At 51.2% G+C, this 19,939-nt stretch overlaps 2 protein-coding genes across 4 annotated transcripts; both read right to left on the bottom strand.

Annotated features, from left to right (window-relative positions):
* Positions 1-3,326: 3,326 nt before the first annotated feature.
* On the bottom strand, positions 3,327-4,782 carry HAMP (hepcidin antimicrobial peptide). Its single transcript, XM_066243878.1, has 3 exons — positions 4,625-4,782; positions 3,624-3,683; positions 3,327-3,542 (listed from the first exon to the last, which is right to left on the bottom strand). Exons 1-3 carry the CDS (start codon positions 4,706-4,708, stop codon positions 3,438-3,440), a joined length of 249 nt encoding a protein of 82 aa, XP_066099975.1. The 5' UTR covers positions 4,709-4,782; the 3' UTR covers positions 3,327-3,437.
* Positions 4,783-7,324: 2,542 nt separating this feature from the next.
* USF2 (upstream transcription factor 2, c-fos interacting) lies at positions 7,325-19,835 on the bottom strand. 3 transcript variants are annotated; one of them, XM_066243874.1, is made up of 10 exons: positions 19,751-19,835; positions 19,443-19,489; positions 19,217-19,335; positions 18,880-19,080; positions 18,325-18,475; positions 18,121-18,208; positions 17,792-17,850; positions 8,325-8,419; positions 8,072-8,200; positions 7,325-7,978 (listed from the first exon to the last, which is right to left on the bottom strand). In XM_066243874.1, the coding sequence occupies exons 1-10, from the start codon at positions 19,810-19,812 to the stop codon at positions 7,889-7,891; spliced, it is 1,041 nt and encodes a 346-aa protein (XP_066099971.1). In that variant the 5' UTR covers positions 19,813-19,835; the 3' UTR covers positions 7,325-7,888. The 3 variants fall into 3 exon arrangements, with proteins under 3 accessions (XP_066099971.1, XP_066099972.1, XP_066099974.1); XM_066243875.1 differs by having other exon boundaries at positions 18,961-19,080; XM_066243877.1 differs by lacking the exon at positions 18,880-19,080.
* Between the last annotated feature and the right edge of the window lie 104 nt (positions 19,836-19,939).

Below are 19,939 nucleotides of genomic sequence, written 5' to 3'. Positions count from 1 at the left end.
ATCTCTGAAATCCCAACACTCTGGGGTCCAGCCCACAGCAGGCTGGGGGACTGGAGGGCACCTGCCCAGAAGGAAGAGGAGCCTGCCAGGTCGTCCCACCCTCAGACAAGGCAGGGGTGCTCGTTTGCCAGGGCTACCATGACAAACTACCACAAACTGCACGGCTCACAGAGAGTTCACCATATCACTGTGCTGGAGTCTGGAGGTCTGAGTCAACGTGCTGGCATCGGGTGGCATCTGAGGCCTGTGAGGAAAGGTCCATTCCGTTCCTTCTGGCCTCTCTCCTTGGCTTGTGGATGACCATCTTCATGTTCACAGGGCATTCTCCCTGTGCAAGGGTCTCTGCGTCCAAATTTCCCCTTCTTATAATAAAATCACCAGTTCTGTGGGGTTAGAACCCACCCTAATGACCTCATTTTAACTTGATGATCTCTCTAAAGACCCTATCTCCAAATAAGTTCACAATCTGAGGTTCTGGAAGTTAAAATTTCAACTTAGAAATTTGGAGGAAGGGACACAGCTTGACCCATAACATCAGGAGTTAAGATTTCTATGTGGCCTGACCAGGCGGAAGTGCAGTGGATAAAGCGTCGGACTGGGATGCGGAGGACCCAGCTTCAAGACCCCGAGGTTGCCAGCTTGAGTGTGGGTTCATCTGGTTTGAGCAAAGCTCACCAGCTTGGACCCAAGGTCGCTGGCTCAAGCAAGGGGTTACTCAGTCTGCTGAGGGCCCACGGTCAAGGCACATATGAGAAAGCAATCAATGAACAACTAAGGTGTCACAACGAAAAACTGGTGATTGATGCTTCTCATCTCTCTCCATTCCTGTCTGTCTATCCCTCTCTCTGACTCTCTCTCTGTCTCTGAAAAAAAAAAAAAAAAAAGATTTTTATGTGGAATACCTTGCTTTTTAGATTTAATCCAATTTTATCTGAGATACCGTGCAGACAAAGTAAAATCCACGGAAGGGCAGAATCAGGCCCTCAGGCCCCCTTGCTTAATGCTCTCGAGGGGAAGCTGGCGCTCGGTCCAGCCGAGAGGCAGGCACTTGCTGCCCTCAGCCAGAGTTGGAAGCTTTGTACCAGGAGTCCTCAAAGTGTGGCGCCCAGCTGGTTAAAAATGCAAGTTCTAGAGCCCCACCCCAAACCTGCTGAGTCAGGAGCACGGCACTCGGCACTCGGCACTCCGGTCTCTCACTCCAGGCCCACCTGGAGAACTTGCTAAGGTGAGCGAACAGTACTCAGAGCCATTAAATGAATTTAGTAATTTCAGCTTTCCCACCTCCCAGGTATTTAACGAGGGGGTCCCAGAGTCCAATGCCACATTTGACAGTTTCCAAAACTCTTTCTCATTCATTCCTTGCTGAGCCGCTCAATAGCCCAATCAGCTGGGAACTGTAGAGATACTTCTGTCCTTTTACACAGGAGGAGGCGGGGCTGGGAGAAGATGCCTGCGAGATCCAACAGCAATCAGGAGGCCAGGCTCTCCCACTTGCCTTCCTCTCCCCAGCCCTCAGTCTCAGTTCAGAAAATCCTCTCTCAGCCTGACCTGTGGTGGCACAGTGGATAAAATGTTGACCTGGAACATTGAGGTCGCTGGTTCAACACCCCGGGCTTGCCTGGTCAAGGCACATATGGGAGTTGATGCTTCCTGCTCCTCTCCCGTTCTCTCTCTCTCCCTCCCTCCCTTCTCTAAAATAAATAAATTTTTAAAAAAGAAAAGAAAATCCTCTCTCAGGGGATCTTTCATGGCTTCAAAGGCAGGAGGCAGAAGTTTGTGGGTCACCAGACTGATCCAGCTCCCATTTGGGTTTAGCTTGACTCACAGTTTTGATTTTTAAAAATCTAATTCTTTTAATCAGTTGCCAAAATTTTAAAAATCAAGAAATTTCATAAAAAATTAAGAACTACCACCTCCTCTGGAAAAGAAGCTCTAGTCATGTTTGGTGTGCCTTTGAGCATGGCAGCCACCCTCAGGAGTCCCCTCTAGACGGGGATATAGGCCTCCCCACTTCCCGTCATACACACTATTGACCTTTATCATCACACTATTGCTGATGTTTTTTGTTTTTGTTTTTGTTTTTTTGCTGATGTTTTCTTATGGGCGAAAAGGTAGTGAAGGAATATCTGTTTCGATCAAAAGTGGGGAAATCAGATAAATTGAGAGAGATACATTTTTTAAGAATGGGAGGGACCTTAATTCTTTGTGGAGGTGAACAGTATTCTCTTATGTGTATCATTTGCAAAGTGTGTCCCTATCAAGAGATTAAAATGCTCCTATGAAACAAATCCACACCTCATTCATTTACTGCATCATATCAGGGACCCTTTTTGCAAAATTATTAAGGTTTTCAAAATTTTGTCATTTAAGTGGGTTATATGTATAGCTGCTTAACATATTAGAAATTGAAACTGGAAAAATTTTTTAATTTTAATTTATTGATTTCGGTGAGAGAGGAAGAGAGAGACAGGAACATCAACCTGTTCCTGTATGTGCCCTGACCAGAGATCGAACCAGCAACCCCTGTGCTTTGGGAGGATGCTCCAACCAACCGAGCTATTCAGCCAGGGCAAAATTGGGAAGTTTTTAAAGCACCAGCCACAACCCTTTAGCCATTAGAGGGATGATATCATCATGTGTCACAGAGCTTCTGGAAAACCCCGTGTACACTCATGAAAATGAGAGTGAAAGAGGCTAGTAATGTGTTAGTGTCTGCCCCTGAAACCTTATATAGAACCCAGACCTGACGGGGTTTGTCACCTGTTTCAAGACTTTAAGGAGAAGAAACTTTGTCTAGTTTTCATTCCCTGCTTTGGCAACAAAAATTCTAGGTCTTTTGAAGTGGAGCTTAAAGAACAGCCTGACCATGTGGTGGCGCAGTGGATAGTCAACTTGGGATGCTGAGGACCCAGGTTCGAAACCCTGAGGTCACTGGCTTGAGCCCAAAGGTCCCTGGCTTAAAGTTCAAGGTCACTGGCTTGAGCCCATGGTCACTGGCTTGAGCAAGGGGTCAGTGGCTCAGCTGAAGCCCCCTGGTCAAGGCACATATGAGAATGAGAAGCAATCAATGAACAACTAAAGTGCTGCAACTACAAGTTGATTCTTCTCATCTCTCTCCCTTCCTGTTTGTCTGTCTGTCTGTTCCTCTCGCTAAAAGAAAGAGAAAAAAAGGGGGGGGGAGAAAACATATTTCCTTCACCAAGCTTCCCTGCAACCCCAGTACACACCAATCTCCCACATTCCATCAAGTATTGGCCCTTACAAGACAGTGGTCAGAACAAGCTTTTGGCACAGGCCTTTGGCAGAAAGAAAGGGCATCAGAGACATTCTGATTTGGAAAATAAAAGCTAGAACCAGTTATTTTATTCCAAGACCATTTACCAAGCATTGGAGGGTGGCAGGAATAAATAAGGGAGTGAGGGGAGGGCAGGGAGGCTCTATGTCTTGCAGCAGAATCCACACCTTGACTTAGAACAGCAGCCGCAACAGAAGATGCAGATGGGGAAGTGGGTGTCTCGCCGCCACAGCCTCTGGAGCCCAGGCTATAAGAAAGAAGGAAGAGTGAATGGCTGGGGCCCAGGGAAGGCTGTGGGGGCTCCAAAGGAAGGCCCAGGTGTTCTCACCGTCAAACCAGCTGTGGCTCCAGCTGTGTCCTGGGGCTGAGTGTCTGCAAGCTGTTTTGTCTGCGAAAACAGAAGAGGTATTGAGGATGGCAGGAGGCCCAGCAGAGGTCTCAGAATTGTCCCCACCAACCCAGGCCTCTTCAGGGGTCAGTGTCTGGTGCTCAGCTGGAAGCCTTGTTTTCCAGCCTTTCCTCACCTTCCCACAGGCAATCTTCTTCCTACAAACAACCCAGGTCCCCGGCTCCCTCCTCAGCTGCCACTCTTCTTTGGGACATCTGTCCCCGTCCTGGGCGCCAGCCTTCACCCATAACAAATTTCCCTCCTTCTTGACCCTACAATCCACCCCCCACGCATGGTCAGTCAGATTGTGGCTTTACCCATTAGAAAAGCCTGCAGGGCTCTTCCTGCCTTTGGAGGAGTATCAGTGTTTGTACTGATTGCCCGTAAGACTTGGCATGCCCATCCCTTGAGCTCATCTCCAAGCACCACCACCTCCCCTTCTAAAGCCTCTGATCATCCAGTATACCACGCTTGCCCCACCTGGGGTCTTTGCTTCTCACAAAACATTCCTGCTTGACTGCTAGCTCTTGATCCCACCTAAAGCTCTGCCACCCCCACTACCACCATGGTCACTCTACTACAATTTTTTGTTTTTTGTTAATAAACACCATGAACTTATATTTTTTGACTAATTCCCTGACCAGATTTTAAGCACCATGAGAGCAAAAATCTCTCATCTACCTGTTCATTGTTTGATCCTCCCACCATCTAAAACAGACTTTACACAGAGTAGACACTCAATAAATAACTGTGGCACTAGTTCCAGGCCCCCAGCCCCTGCCACTCGGACCCTATCTCTGTCCTTGAAGCAGCTGCCCATCCCTTTTGCCTGCCTTGTGCTCTGCCCTGTCCTGGGGGTCTCCAGTGGCCCTCAGCGTCCCCTCCCAGGGCCTGCCTCTCCAGTCCTGGCGGCCCGCTGGGGCCAGGCCGTGGGCTCTCACCTGGTGCAGAACTGAGGCACTGGTCAGGCTGGCCAGGAGCAGGAGCAGGACACAGGCAGCCTGGATCCACACCTTCAGTGTCATTGTGCCTGTCTGGCTGTCCTGATGTTAGGTCTGGGACCATTCTGGTGTCTGGGCTGTTATAGTTGCTTTTATGGGGCCTGCTGGGGAGGCGGGGGTGCTAAGCCCCCTCCCCTTTGTCCTAACTCATTTCCAAGAAGGTGGTGGCGCCGAAAAGGCGGGAGATAAGCGGGAACAGAGTGACAGGGAACAGGGTTATGTCACCCTCAGCCAGCAGAGGTGTGTCCAGGGGGTGGGGCAAATGGGGCCACAGCCACATGCCTCTGGCCAGCCACCTGGGACACACTTTCCCTAACATGACATCACCTTGTTGATTTCAGAAAAATTCCCTTTTGCCTCAGAAGTTGAACAGGTTGATGAGCAGGAACAAGGTGTCCCTGTTCCCCACCCTTCCCTGACATCCTCATTCACATGGGGGGATGGCAGTCACTTACCAGATCCCTGAAGGGTCCCCAGCAAAACCCCCAGAGCTCTGGGTTCTGTTCTATAGGGAATACTGCAACAGCCAGATGGGAAGTCTGAGTTGGCACGAACTCCCAGCATGTGTGATCATTTTTCACAAGTGTCAGAACCTTAAGATGTGACCCTTATATCTGGAAAGTGTCTCTCTGAACTTTTGAGCATGAAAGATAGCATTAACAGTAGTGGCCGCACCTCATACACCTCAGCAGATGTGTTGACTTTTGTTAAACCAGCCAGTACTACTTGTCCTCAAAGCAGTACCTGCCCACCCCATTCTGGCCTTGCACTTACCCAGGGGCCCTAGCTGCCTACTCAGCCCATCCCCAGATACCTGGTTTCCCAGATACTGCTTACTGCTATCAGCCCACCAAGTCTTGTTTTCCTCACTTGACAGGAGAGGAATCGAGGGCAGACTGGGGCACTGCCCAAGCCAGAGACAGAGCTGCCATTGCAGACTAAGCAGCCTGACTCTGGGCCCATGCTCTTACCACCAGGCTTTCTTGCCTCCTCAAAACACAGAACACAGGCCCTGGCCGGTTGGCTTAGTGGCAGAGCATCGGCCTGGCGTGCAGGAGTCCTGGGTTTGATTCCTGGCCAGGGCACACAGAAGTGTCCATCTGCTTCTCCACCCCTCCCCCTCTCCTTCCTCTCTCTTTCTTCCCCTCTCGCAGCCAAGGTTCCATTGGAGCAAGGTTGGCCCTAGCGCTGGGGATGGCTCCATGGCCTCTGCCTCAGGCGCTATAATGGCTCTGGTTGCAACAGAGCAACACCCCAGATGGGCGGAGCATTGCCCCCTGGTGGGCATGCCAGGTGGATCCTGGTCAGGTGCATATGGGAGTCTGACTGTTTCCAACTTCAGATAGAAAAAAACCCACAAAAAACATAGAACACAGTGGAGGTGTAAGACCTGGCGGATAACGGCTCAATGGAGCCACTGTGCACATCTCATCCCACCTCCACATTCAGTGGCATCGAGTTGGTACCTTGACCCCAACAATGGGGTATGTACACCACAGACATCAGTCAGCACTACAAACCAGGGCTTTTTGGGGGGACAGCTGGTCCCCTAGAACACCTCCAGGTGGGAAGATGAACCAAGGCTGCCTGTACTACCCATTACCTGAATAGTAGTGGGTGTACAGCCCAGAGGCACAGACTTGATTCCACAGATGGGGCTCGGGCCATCTTGCCTCCCTCGTTCTAGGATCACCCTGTGTCAAACCTACCACTGGAGCCTGAAGATGCCGCTGCCAAGGAATAAACACTTCTCCCCTGCCCTGAACTACAGCCAAGCCCACTCAAGACCACAAGAATGCGGGCCCCTCGGAAGGAAAGGCTGCTCCTGGCCATCCGCCTCCCCTTTCGTTCCATCAGGCTCTTCCTACTGCACACAGCTCACTCTCAGAGGTGGCCTCATACAGCGGAATGGCCAGGAAAAGGAGACAGGACTCTCATAGGGAAGAAAAACCCAGTTGGGGGAACTTAGGGTGTACACAGGGTGAACTCAGCAAGCTAGAGAAGGGCTGGCCGAGATCCTGAGATCCTGGGGTTGGGGTAGTTGCATGGGGGCTGCAGGCTGAGGAAGGGTTCAGTTAAGGGCCACATGCTCAGCTGCAGGGAGACCACAGAAGCATCCCCCAGCATTGCCTGGTGTCACGGCATCTCTGCTGAGGCCAGGTTTCATCATCAGCCAGGGGCAGGGGTCACAGCACAGGCGCCAGAGCCACAGCACAAGGCGACAGGCTGACGGGCCAAGCCTGGCTTCCTGGCCATCTGCCTTCCTTGGGGGTGGGGGGCTCAAGGCCAGGCCCCACCATTGGCTGGTGCAGAGGGAAGGGCTTCAGCCCAGAAGTGCAGGGCCAGGAGCCAGTCCCATTCTTAGGAACTGGTGACACAGGAGACCCCAGCATCTCCTTCAAAAACATTAGGTCCTTGACCCAACCACTCCCACACCCCATACCATATATACACACCTGGGGCCTTAGAGAGGATAGTCATTCCTTCATTTCTCCATCCACACAGCCAACAGACTGTGCAGTACAGGATGGCAGGGACCGGTACACAGCCATCAACACAACACCTGAGGCCTGCCCTGCTAAGAGCTCTGCATGGACCCCATGCCCCTGCCCACACCTCAGATGGACAGATACACAGACAGACAAGGCGGGGCCACATGGGGCCAGTTTATTGCAGTTAAATACCTCTCTCTCTATTTTTTGTCCATTTTTCCATAAAGAAAATTAAAACACACACACACACACACACACACACACGCACACACACACACACCCAAAGGGGAGCAGGAATCCAGAAACAAGAGGTGGGGTGGGACATGGTTTCCCTGCTTAGGTCCAGGTCCTGGGGTGGCCCCAGACCCTTCCCGTAAGCACCGTCTCAGTACCTCTAGAGACCGAGGAGGCAGCGGGGTATGGCAGGGTCTCTGTCCTCCTCCCTTTTGCCTCCAGGCGAAACCACTAGAAGTGCTGGGGTTTGACGGGGCCAGGAGGGACACAGATAGGGGAGGGAGGATACCATTTCCACGTTGAGGAGAGCAGTGGGCGCTTATCCACAGAAATGCATTACTTCTCTCCATTTTTTTGTTAAAAATCTACTATAAAAAAACGCAGCTGGGGGAGGGGCATCTGTCCCTCTCTGTGCTAAGGGCTGGGGCAGGGAGCAGCAGAGGACCAGAGGCGGCCCCTGCTGCACGGTGGGTGGGCGTCACTGCCGGTTGCTCTCGCCCACCATCTCCAGGTTGTGCTGCTGCAGCTGGGCACGAAGCACGGCATTCTCATTCTTCAGCTCCTCAATCTGGCAGACACGACAGGGGACAAGGAGCCAGGGATAGCGCCCTGCACCTTGGGTTCCTGAGTCTCCCACCGAGCTCCCCGCCCTGGTGCTCACCTGTTGCCTCAGGAGCTCATTGTCCATCTGCAGCCGCTCGGCCTCCTTGAAGGTTTCCTGCATGCGCTGGTTGGTCTGGCGCAGCTCCCGGATGTAGTCACAGGCCTTCGACAGGATCCCTCCTTTACTCTGGGGTGTGTGTAAGAGCTTAGAGTGAACACTGTCCACTGGCCTCTGCCCACTGGCTCACCCCAGGAAAACTCCTGTGCCCAGCAGTCAGGCAGGCCTTCAGGGAAAGGTTAGGGGCACTCACCGCTCCCGTCTTGCTATTGTCTGCGTTACAATCTGGAATGATTTTTGAAAGCTGGACGATCCAGTTGTTGATCTTGTCCCTCCGCCTCCGCTCCACTGTAGAAATAATAGCAGTAACGACAGCTAGGTTTACAGCACTTCCTGCACACCTAGGTGATATGCCTTCCAAAGCAGGTGCTAGCAGACCCCAGGCTGCTGAGGGAGAGTGTGGGCCCAAGAAAGGCCACACTGCTAGCCAATACAAGATCTGAACGCAGGTGGCCGGCTTGCACGCCCGCTTCACATTGCTTCTCAAGAGGAGCTAAGGAAACCTCCCTCTCAAGTACCACACATACCTTTAAAGCAGAATCAACAACAAGGGACTGCAGGTTCATTTTTTTTAAGTGAGAAAGACAGATAGACAGGAAGGGAGAGAGATGAGAGGCATCAACTCATAGTTGTGGCACTTCAGTTGTTCATTGATTGCTTTCTCATATGTGCCTTGACCAGGGGGCTCCAGCTGAGCCAGTGATCCCTTGCTCAAGCCAGCAACCATGGGGTCATGTCCATGATTCCACGCTCAAGCTGGCACCCTGCACTCAAGCTGGTGAGCCCACTTTCAAGCCAGATGAACTGTCGCTCAAGTCAGCCACCTTGGGGTTTCGAACCTGGGTCCTACGCATCCCAGTCCGATGCTCTATCCACTGCGCCACTGCCTCGTCAGGCTGTGGGTTCACATTTTGTTTGCCCATTTTAAAAACTTTGACTCAACATCTAAAAATTAGGAAATCTCACATAATTAACATATTTTGAAAAAAAGGAGTTGTGGCTAGGCTTGGCATGTATTCTTAGGAGGCAAGAATGGGCCAGACTCCCTTTACATGAGAAACAAGTGTCCTTCTCTGGTCCCCATTAACCTACATTTGATTCTCCGGTCCTCAGGTCTCCCCAGAGCACTGAGTCCCATGATTCTGTTTTTTCTTCATCTTTAAAATCACTGTCTGACCATGTCTCATTTGTGTTTAAAACCCACAGCAAGTCCCAGATTCCCAGACTGGCACTTGTGGCCTTCAGGGGCCTGGCCTATCAGGGCATTGGGTCACTGAGGAAAAATATCTCTAGGGTTTATTTAAAAATAAACCCTATCTTTAAGGCCAGGGATGGAAAACTAATAAGAGGATTTCACTTTAAAAAAATCCAAATTTGTGATTTTATTTTATAAAATACCAGCTTCACTCCACCGGTTGAGCTGAGCGGCCCACACGTCCTGCCCTGTGACAGCCACCTGAGGGCTGCCTGCATTGGAGCCCGAGGCCCCTGGTTTGAGGCCTCCTGAAGCACACCTGCCCTAGACCTTCCTTCCCTTCTAACCCAGTACTAGGCACTGGTGGGGAAACACAAGAAAGCCAGTTGTCCCCAACTCTCACCCACACCTTCAGTCCCCTTCACAATGGCCCATGGACAAATGCAAGCAGTGTTTGTGGAGAGGGGACTAGCCTATAGGCAAAATTTGAAAAAAAAGGAGGGCGAGAAGGTTTTTTCTCAGGGTTGGGTGGTGCCGAAGGGAGGCTGGGGTGAGGCCGAGGGTGAGAAAGGAGGAATGGGCCAGGAGTACACCCCTCACCTCCTCTGAGACCAACACTGCCCTGACCCTGGTGCTCCCTCAAAAACACACCTGGCCACTAAGAGACAAATCCCACTGTCTTCTCTTGGCACTTAGTTTTGTCCACTCATTGCTGACCAGTCCTTCCCACCTCCAAGCCCCCCCCCCCCTTTGGCCTGGGTGACAATGGCCTCCTATGTGGAAGACTCTCCTCCCTGGCCCCTTTCTCCCTTGCTCTCCTCTTTCCTCAGAAACCGTCCCAATATAATGACAAGAACGGTGCCCAGTACAAAGCTTCCTCTGACCCAGGGGTAGTCAACCTTTTTATACCTACTGCCCACTTTTGTATCTCTGTTAGTAGTAAAATTTTCTAACTGCCCACTGATTCCACAGTAATGGTGATTTATAAAGTAGGGAAGTAACTTTACTTTATAAAATTTATAAAGCAGAGTTACAGCAAGTTAAAGCATATAATAATAATTATTTACCAAGTATTTTATGTTGGATTTTCGCTAAGTTTGGCAGAATAAATCTTTATAAAACAACTTACTATAGTTAAATCTATCTTTTTATTTATACTTTGGTTGCTCTGCTATCGCCCGCCATGAAAGCTGGAACGCCCCCTGGTGGGCGGTAGGGACCAGGTTGACTACCACTGCTCTGACCTGTCCCTGGACCTCGCTGCTGTCATAGTGAGAAGAACCTTCCCTTGGAGAATAGCCATGTCTGTTTTACAGTTTCTGGGAACTCTGTGGCCAAAAGCTAAAGCAGAGCCAAGAGTGCAGCCTAGGCCTGCGACCCAGCCCAGCACACCCCTCTGCAACGTGCTCCACTCCCAAGGCTGCAGCTGAGGAACTCAAAAGCAGATGGCTTCCCGCTTTCCTTCCCCCGTGCTGTCCCACACTCTCGGGCCTAGGCACCAGCTCCATCTCCCATGTACTACTCGTGTCAAGCTACCAGGGGGCATGGGGTGTGGCACACCTCCAGTTCGCATGTTTCAAAAACGTAGAGCCTGCCCAACTGTGTGCACTGTACTGAGAGGCCAGAGTCCACAGTAAACTCAGTCTCTGTCCTGCTGACACTCACTGTGAAGTGCACGTGAACAGCTGACAGTAATACCAGCGCTAAAGGATATGTGTTCCACTAAGGATCTGTGTTATAACTGAAGACTGTGCCAAGTGCCTGGGGAACTCCAAGGCAGAGCAATGACTTCAGCATGGGAGTGGGATGGAGAAAACCTATGGGCTAGTTTCTGCGGGAGAGGTATTAGGCAGACTGGTGTCAAGATTCCAGAAATGATGATATGGAAACATGATGGAACAATGTAATAAAAAAAGGTTGTAAAAAAGGTTAAAAAGAAAAAAGGTTGGGAAGGCCTTGAATGACCTGCTAATGGGTCTGGCCCTCATCTCTTACTCTAGGAGTTCAGGCCCTTGCGTAGGGGGCTTTTCATTCAATAGGTGGTGATGTGATCAGACTGCTGGCTTGAGAACACCATTATGGCACATTTGAATGGAGGAAGACCAGTTAAGACCAAGGTCACGTGTATTACACATAAGTGCTCCAGTTATACCCATACAGTATTTAAAACACAGCTTAAAAGTAAAACCTGCCAGGACTGAAAGCAGAAATGGACAAATTCACAAATACATTCGGATTAATCAAATTCCTCTCTCAGTAACCGATAGGACAAGTAGACAAAAAAACCAGGATAAGAAACCTGAACAATATCAACCAAACTGACCTAGTTGACACTGACAGCACATTCTGCAACACCCACAGATACAAACTCTTTCAAGTGCAGCAGGACCAGTGGTGGTGCAGTGGATAGAGTGTCAACCTGTGACACTTAGGTCCCAGGTTCAAAGCTCCAAGGTCACCAGCTTGAGCGCGGGCTCATCCAGCTTGAGCGCAGGCTCATCTGGCTTGAGCATGGACTCACCAGCTTGAGCACCGGGTTGCTGGCATGAGCAAGGGATCACTGGTTCAGCTGGAGCTCACCAAGCCAAGGCACATATGAGAAGCAATCAATGAACAACTAAAGTGACTCAACTACAAGTTGATGCTTCTCATCTCTCTCCCTTCCTATCTATAGTTAATTAATTCTAAAAATTCTCTCAACTGCACATGGAAACTTTCACCATGTTCGGGGACTTACAATAAATCTTAATAAATTCCAAAGAACTGAAATTATATAGAATATAAAATTAATTTAGCCCTGGCCGGTTGGCTCAGCGGTAGAGTGTAGGCCTGGCGTGCGGGGGACCCGGGTTCGATTCCCAGCCGGGGCACATAGGAGAAGCGCCCATTTGCTTCTCCACCCCCTCCCCTTCCTCTCTCTCTCTCTCTTCCCCTCCCGCACCCAAGGCTCCATTGGAGCAAAGATGGCCCAGGCGCTGGGGATGGCTCCTTGGCCTCTGCCCCAGGCGCTAGAGTGGCTCTGGTCGCGGCAGAGCGACACCCCGGAGGGGCAGAGCATTGCCCCCTGGTGGGCAGAGCATCGCCCCTGGTGGGTGTGCCAGGTGGATCCCGGTTGGGCGCATGCGGGAGTCTGTCTGTCTCTCCCCGTTTCCAGCTTCAGAAAAATACAAACAAACAAACAAACAAACAAACAAAAAAACCAAAACCTAATTTAAAAATCACTATTGAGCCCTGGCCGGTTGACTCACTGGTAGAGCGTCAGCGTGCAGGAGTCCTGGGTTCGATTCCCGGCCAGGGCACACAGGAGAAGCGCCTATCTACTTCTCCACCCCTCTCTCTCTTCCCCTCCCACAGCCAAGGCTCCACTGGAGCAAAGTTTGCCCGGGCGCTGAGGATGGCTCTGTGGCCTCTGCCTCAGGCGCTAGAATGGCTCTGGTTGCAACAGAGCAACGCCCCAAGATGGGCAGAGCATCGCCCCCTGGTGGGCATGCTGGGTGGATCCCAGGTTGGGCGCATGTGGGAGTCTGTCTGACTGCCTCCCCATTTCCAGCTTCGGAAAAATACAAAAAAAAAAAAAAAATCACTATTGAAAGACGTCAAAAACACTCACAAATATCTGGAAGTTAAGCAAAATATTTCTAAATAACCCGAGTCAAAGAAAAAAAAATCACAGAAAAAACCAGAAAATACTTTGAACTAAATGATAATGGAAACACAACATATCCAAATGGAATGTAGACAAAGCAAGTGTTAGTGTGAAATTTGTAACTAGAAAGGTTTGTATTAGGAAAAAAGAAAGGTTTAAAATAATCTTTAAAAAGCAGGGAACCGCCTGACCAGGCGATGGCGCAGTGGATAGAGCGTCAAACTGGGATGCCGAGGACCCAGGTTCGAGACCCCGAGGTCGCCAGCTTGAGCGTGGGCTCATCTGGTTTGAGCAAAAGCTCACCAGCTTGACCCAAGGTCGCTGGCTCCAGCAAGGGGTTACTCAGTCTGCTGAAGGTCCGCGGTCAAGGCACATATGAGAAAGCAATCAATGAACAACTAAGGTATCGCAACAAAAAACTAATGATTGATGCTTCTCATCTCTCCCTTCCTGTCTGTCTGTCCCTGTCTATCCGTCTCTCTGACTCACTCTCTCTGTCTCTGTTAAAAAAAAAAAAAAAGGCAGGGAACCCATCTCTGCCCTAGCAAATTAAACTCAAAGTAAAATAAATGAATTAGTAACAGTAAGAGTGAAAACTAATGAATTAGAAAAAATAATTCCATCTGCCATTTAAAAATCAGATTTCAGAGAAGGTGGGGGAGGGTATAGGGGGACAGATGGTGACAGACAGAGACCTGACTGGAGATGGCGGGAGCAGGGGGCACAGGCACAGAATACGGTGTTGTAGAATTGAGCACCTGGAACCTGTATAATTTTGTTAACCAGTGTCACCTCAGTAAATTTAATTTTTTAAAAAAGACCAAATGGGGAAAGAAGAGAAAAAGAGCGAATTATTTTTGTAAGCAATCTATTATTGAGACTAAATTAACCACAAATCATTTTAATAATAGCAAATGAAGCAAAGTCAATGTTCATACTCCTCCATTAGAAAAACAAGCAAGGTTTGGAAAATTACCATCTTCTAAGTTATTAATGATTAATATAGAGCAATAATTTGGTGTTGACCTTAAGGATTTATAGACAAACTGTCTACTGTTATTAGTACCAAGTGGGTAATCCTAAGTATAAATGCTAATAGCATCACCTTCCAGTCAAAATCATTGATTAAATGAGCATGTTCAACATTTATTTTAAAAAAACCAAAAAACATATTTTCTCTAAAGATCTGAATGTCTACCTACTCAGGAGTTTTTTGCAACTGTGGACCCAAATTCTGACATGGCAGCAATGAGCTGGTGCTGCAAAAGTCACCCTTCAGGCAGGACACACACGCCCCAGTTCACTGAGGGGCAGGACACGGGTTCCCGCAGAACCCAAAATGGTGGGAACTACGTAAAACGGAGAAAGAGAAGCTGATATGAAGTCCGCTTCAGCACAGAGTCTCAGGTTTGGGGATGTGAGGGAAGGAGAGGGCAGGGTTGAAGGGCCTGGCTGTCAGTTCGGCTCGGATAAAGTTGACCTGGGTGCCTTTCGCTGCGCTGGAGAAAGGACCGTTGCGTGGGAGCCCTTGGGGAGCAGAGATAGCAGGTTCTGTTTCGGACACGTTGAGTTTGAGGTATCTCAAGGACATCAGAAATGGAGATTCTGAGTGAGCAGCTCAAAATGAGTCTGGAGTTCAAAGAAGCCCCGAAGGGGCATCAAGAAGCAGGTCTCACCTCTGTGGAGTCACGGAGGAGAAAGCCAGCTGAACCCCTCCCCAGAGAAATACTGTACACCAACAACTAGGGATGGGGCTTGGGGCATCGGCAAGTCCTGCGCCTAACATTTCATTCTCCCGAGGTTGATCTGAAAGAAAACCAGATCTTAAGAAACACCAAGAGCCAAAGCAGTTCCCCAGCCTTACCCAACGTGAAGAATCACTTGGGGAATTTGTCAAAATATAGACTCCTACCCATTCAGAGCCTGTGAGGACAGCCCTGAAGAACCTGACGATTAACAAGCTACCTGGAGCAGGCTGGGAGAGGCAAAGAATATTGGTAGAATCATCACAGGTACAACAGAAGGATCGTTACTGAAAGGAAAGGACGAGGCAAGGTCAGGTGCTTGAAACACAGACAGGGAAGAAGCCAACTGATCTGGCCATGAAGCCACCATGGATGACCGTAAATGGAGCCATTTTGGTAAAGAAAAGAGCCAGACTGTCAAGGGCACAGGATGGGTAGAAGGTGGCCCAAATATTTCCCAAGGTAGGAGACAGCAGAAGACAGTTGGAGAATAAGGGCAAAGTTATGAAAAAGACTGCTGGCCCTGGCCGGTTGGCTCAGTGGTACAGCATTGGCCTGGAGTGCAGGAGTCCCGGGTTTGATTCCCGGCCGGGGCACACAGGAGAAGCGCCCATCTGCTTCTCCACACCTCCCCCTCTCCTTGCTCTCTGTCTCTCTCTTCCCCTCCCGCAGCCAGGGATCCATCAGAGCAAAGTTGGCCCAGGCGCTGAGGATGGCTCTGTGACCTCTGCCTCAGGCGCTAGAATGGCTCTGGATGCAACAGAGAGACGCCCCAGAGGGGCAGAGCATCGCCCCCTGGTGGGCATGCCGAATGGATCCTGGTCGGGCGCATGCGGGTGTCTGACTGCTTCCCCGTTTCCAACTTCAGAAAAAAAAATACAAAGAAAAAGACTGCCTTTTGTAGTAAAAAGATTCCAGACTATTTGCAGGTGGATTAACCCAGTAAGAGGCAGAGTGAGAGAGTGAGGCAGAAAGTGGCTGGATATATCCCAAGAGAGGTTTGCTGCAGTCTCACTGGGGGGCACACCACACTGCTGGGGGCTCACACGTCTCAGCTTACTGCAACCTCACTATGAGCCTGTGCAGAAGTTGAGTCAACATCATCGTACAGAGGACTACATAGGCAGAGATTAAAAACCAGTCTGTGGCCCTGACCAATTAGCTCAGTGGTAGATCATCGGCCCGGTGTGTGGATGCCCTGGGTTCAATTCCTGGTCAGGGCACACAAGACAAATGCCCATCTGCTTCTCTACCCCTCCCCCTCTTGCTTCTTTATTTCTCTCTCTCTCTCTCTCTCTCTCTCTCTCCCACACACACACCCCCCTGCAGCCATGACTAGATTGGAATAAGGTGGCCCTGGAAGCTGAGGATGGCTCCATGGCCTCCATCTCAGGTGCTAAGGAGAGCTCGGTTGCTGAGCAATGCCCCAGATGGGCAGAGCATCGCCTCATAGTGGGCTTGCCTGGTGAATCCCAGTCAGGGTGCATGTGGAAGTGTCTCTACCTCCCCTCCTCTCACTGAATTAAAAAATAACAACAACAACAACAAAAAAAAACAGTCTGAGATATGCCTGGCCTGTGGTGGCATACATAATAGATGAATTGTTGACCTGGAGTGCTGAGGTAAACGAGTGCTAAGCAACTAATGAACAACTAAAGTGAAGCAGCTGGGTTGTTATTTCTAGCTTCCTCCTAACCCCTCTACAATCAATAGTCTTTAAAAAAAAAAAAAAAAAAAAAAAAAAAAACGTCTGAGGTCACATAACATAAGCAGAAGAGACAGAACTGCTGCGTAGCCTACAGGAGTTCCCTCACACTTGCCACACCCAAAAACCAAGCTGAAACTCACCCCTTCCCTTTCAAACCAACTTGATCCCATCATGAAACTCAGATTCATGAAATTCTGATTCTTCGGCCTTAGAATCCTAATTTTTATTTCCCACCGGAATAAACACTACAAGAGCCGAGATCTCCTTTGATTACCCACTGTACCTGAGAACATGCTGAGTGACTGCCACAACTTAGTGAGCTGCTTCGATGACAGCTGTATAGGCCCATCCCCAGATGAACACCTTCAGGACTCTGGGTCTCACCCTGGCATTCAGGGCCTCCTGGACTCTCTCAGCTCCCCTCCCAAGCACTCCACATGGCATCTCTGCAACAATCAAACCAGCACCCTCCAAAGCAACTTGACTCCTCTCTGCCTTCCCCCTTCCAGCCTATGCTCCCGTTTGACAGGCCCTCCCCAAGACTACCTCCCTGGGGAAGCATCACCTGATCTCCTGGCCGGTGTTCAGACACTAGCCTGAACTCCTAAGCCTCCCTGACACTCCATAGCTCACCCCATACCTGGCCCAGAGCACACGCTGCTAGCCTGAAATCTAACTTCAGACAGTATCTGCTGAATAATGGTTGGGTGTGAGTATTCCCCAGGACTTGAATGCTGTCCACCACAGTGGCTACTGACTGGGGGTTCCCCAGGACTTGAATGCTGTCCACCACAGTGGCTTCTGACTGGGGGCAGGGGTTGGGGTGGGAAACTAGGGACAACAAAGAGGACCAAAACGACCTTCAGATGGATTTCGTTTATGGGAAGGGCAGGATGCTCCATCGTTGGCTAGCTAGAGACACACACAGCTTCTGTAGTTTCCTCCTCAGATGCGCTTGCTCCCTTATCAGACCAGAGTGACTGCTGGAAAGGTTGGCAAGCAGGCAGGGAAATGACAGACTTGAACACAACAGCTGCCAATGGAAAGGTAGCTCCAGGGCAGCCAGATCAATTCAGTTTTTCAAGAGAAGCAGGAAATCCACATGTGAATGTGAAATCTGTCGTTTTAGATGCTGGCCATTAATTCAAAATCACTAGCTATGACGACAAAAGACATTCCAGTCCATACCTCCTGCCCATGTACTCCAGACAATGAACTGCCCCCACCTGTTTCTACTTTTCCAACACTCAAAAACATCTCTTACACTTGCAGTGTGTCTGGTGATCCGTGCCTCCAAACCCCAGGGCCTGGCTGTGCCTGTGAGGCCGAGGCCTGGGCTGGCCCTCAGGCTCCACCTTGACCTTACCTTCATTGTGCTGAGCTCTCCTTCTCTCATCCCGTGGGGTTCTAGTTCCATCAATTTTCCTATAAAAGGGGAAAAATGAGCACGTGTTATCTCAGGCCCCATTTTTACAAGCGTTTATTAAGGGGTCAGACTTAACAATGAGCTTTGTAAGACATATCCACATGCAGAAAATAAGAATAAATGATACTTTTCCTATACTCAAGAAATAGAAACAGACCAAAAAATACACCAACTGCCTGGCTTGTATTCCAGAAAACCTTCCCTTCCTTCACCCCACTCCAGGTCCTCCCAGTGTCTCCTGCTCATTGACCCAGGTCTCCTGCACATACGGGGAGTAGGGGTGCGTCCGGGGTGCAATCGTCCTTTGCGTTCCCGTCTGAAGCACATCCTGGGGTGTCATCATGACATAGAACTGGCCTGCAGGGAAAATTGGGGTTAGTGCTAGAACTGGGGCAGTCAAAATGGCTGGGGGCTCCCTCCCTGCTAGGCCTGTTGCCTCCCCTGCCTTCCACCTCAGCCCCTTCCTCCTTTACCTCCAGCCTGCAAGCTCTGGTCTGTGGTCTGTACTGACACAGCCGTAGTATCTCCCACACTGGACGCTGGGAAATAGGCAAATCGTGCCTCCCCACTGACAGCCTCAGCTGCTGGGCTGCCACCATTGCTGAAGGGATTTTGGATTACAGCCTGAGGAGTAGGACACAGAGGCCACGCTTAGCCATCTCGTTCTCCAACCCATCCCCTTGTTGCCCTGTTGGGATACTGCATCCTCTTTGGAGGATGAGAACCCTCTGTAAGTGTCACTATGCCTATGTCTCATTCCGCCCTGGAACCTGCAGACACTCAGCCTTCATCTGGTGAACCTACCAATTGTTACCTCTAAGATACTTATCTATTGCCATCATCCCTACTTTACAGGAGAATAAAAACGATGTTCCAAAGATCTTGCCCAAGTTTCACTGTGCAAAACAAGAATGTAACCCTGACAGCCTGACAGCAGCCTCTGTATCTCATCTGCCCTACCCAATGGGGCTCCCCAAGAACAGAGTCAATGCCCCTCTCCATCCCTCCAGGCATAGCTGAGCACCTACCAGTGGGAAGGGTGCTGCGGGACCTGGGGGCACAGAGGCAGCAGCAGGACCGGGGCGCTGGGATGCCCCATCCACACCCACCTGGGTCACAGCCTGCTGACCCCCAGCAAAGGCAGCCGTAGACACGACGCTGACGGCGCCTGCTGCGTCGCCCTGGCCATCCAGCTGACCATCAGTCACCTGGACGACGCGGTATGTCACCTGCAGAGGGCGGCAGAGCAGCGACACCAGCGCTAGGGCCCAGGCAGGGGCTAGGTCCCGGCCCCTCCCAACACCCCTACTCTACCCTCGGCTCAACCCTCCCCCTGCCCACCGAGCTCCCAGCCCTCCGTCTCACCTGTCCTCCATTATTCTCTGTGCGGAACTGGTACTGGATGTTGTGGTCACCGAACGCCGCCTGCTGGACACTGGCGATGGCCACTGCCGTCTGCTCCTCCGCCCCAGGGCCTTCCCCGCCTACCGTCGAAGGAGGGTAGGGGGTCAGCAGTCGCGTGGGCCTGAGCACTCCAAGTGCCCTCTCTGGGCGCAGGGCGCAACCCCGGTGGGGTCCCGCGAGCACTCACCCTCCTGCAGCTCGACGCCCTCCTCTGCCTCGGGTCCCTTGTCGTGACTGCGGACAGGGCAGGAAGAGGGAATCAGGGCCGTCCGCACCCCCGCCCCTCTGTGCAGGTGAAGGGCCCTCATCCTGCCCAGCCCTTTCTGGGGCTAGGGCACTGCTAACACCCAGGGCCAGGGGTATTATTAGCACGATACCCCCTCCCTCGCGGCCTCCATTTTGAGCGGGGCCTGGCGGTCGCTCGGGATCATGGCGGCCAGGCCGAAGGGCCGGAGCCAGGGCGCGCAAGGGCACGGACCGGCCGGGCGCCCTTACCTGGCGGCGGCAGCAGCAGTGGCCGAGGCAGCGGGATCCAGACCCGGGTCCAGCATGTCCATGGGGGGGGTAAGGACGGGGGGGGGGGCGCGGGGCCCGGGGGGGGAGGGGAGGGGAGGGGGAGGGAGGGAGGGAGGGGAGGGGAGGGGGCGGGCGGCCGGGGGGGCCCCCCGAGCCCGGCGCTCACGC

Source organism: Saccopteryx bilineata, chromosome 9 (genome assembly GCF_036850765.1).
Source record: "Saccopteryx bilineata isolate mSacBil1 chromosome 9, mSacBil1_pri_phased_curated, whole genome shotgun sequence".
Lineage (NCBI taxonomy): Eukaryota > Metazoa > Chordata > Mammalia > Chiroptera > Emballonuridae > Saccopteryx > Saccopteryx bilineata.
Note: the sequence above shows the minus strand (reverse complement) of the source record. Positions and strands in the feature narration are given on the sequence as shown.

Bases quoted from the DNA above. Each gene is read 5' to 3' on its own strand.
- HAMP (XM_066243878.1), bottom strand. From the start codon at position 4,708: ATGACACTGAAGGTGTGGATCCAGGCTGCCTGTGTCCTGCTCCTGCTC. The intron at 3,684-4,624 runs GTGAGAGCCCAC...CTGTTTTCGCAG, and splicing joins GTGCCTCAGTTCTGCACCAG to ACAAAACAGCTTGCAGACAC. The intron at 3,543-3,623 runs GTGAGAACACCT...TCTTTCTTATAG, and splicing joins GAGCCACAGCTGGTTTGACG to CCTGGGCTCCAGAGGCTGTG.
- USF2 (XM_066243874.1), bottom strand. From the start codon at position 19,812: ATGGACATGCTGGACCCGGGTCTGGATCCCGCTGCCTCGGCCACTGCT. The intron at 19,490-19,750 runs GTAAGGGCGCCC...CCCTGTCCGCAG, and splicing joins ACTGCTGCTGCCGCCGCCAG to TCACGACAAGGGACCCGAGG. The intron at 19,081-19,216 runs GTGAGACGGAGG...CGCCCTCTGCAG, and splicing joins CAGAGAATAATGGAGGACAG to GTGACATACCGCGTCGTCCA.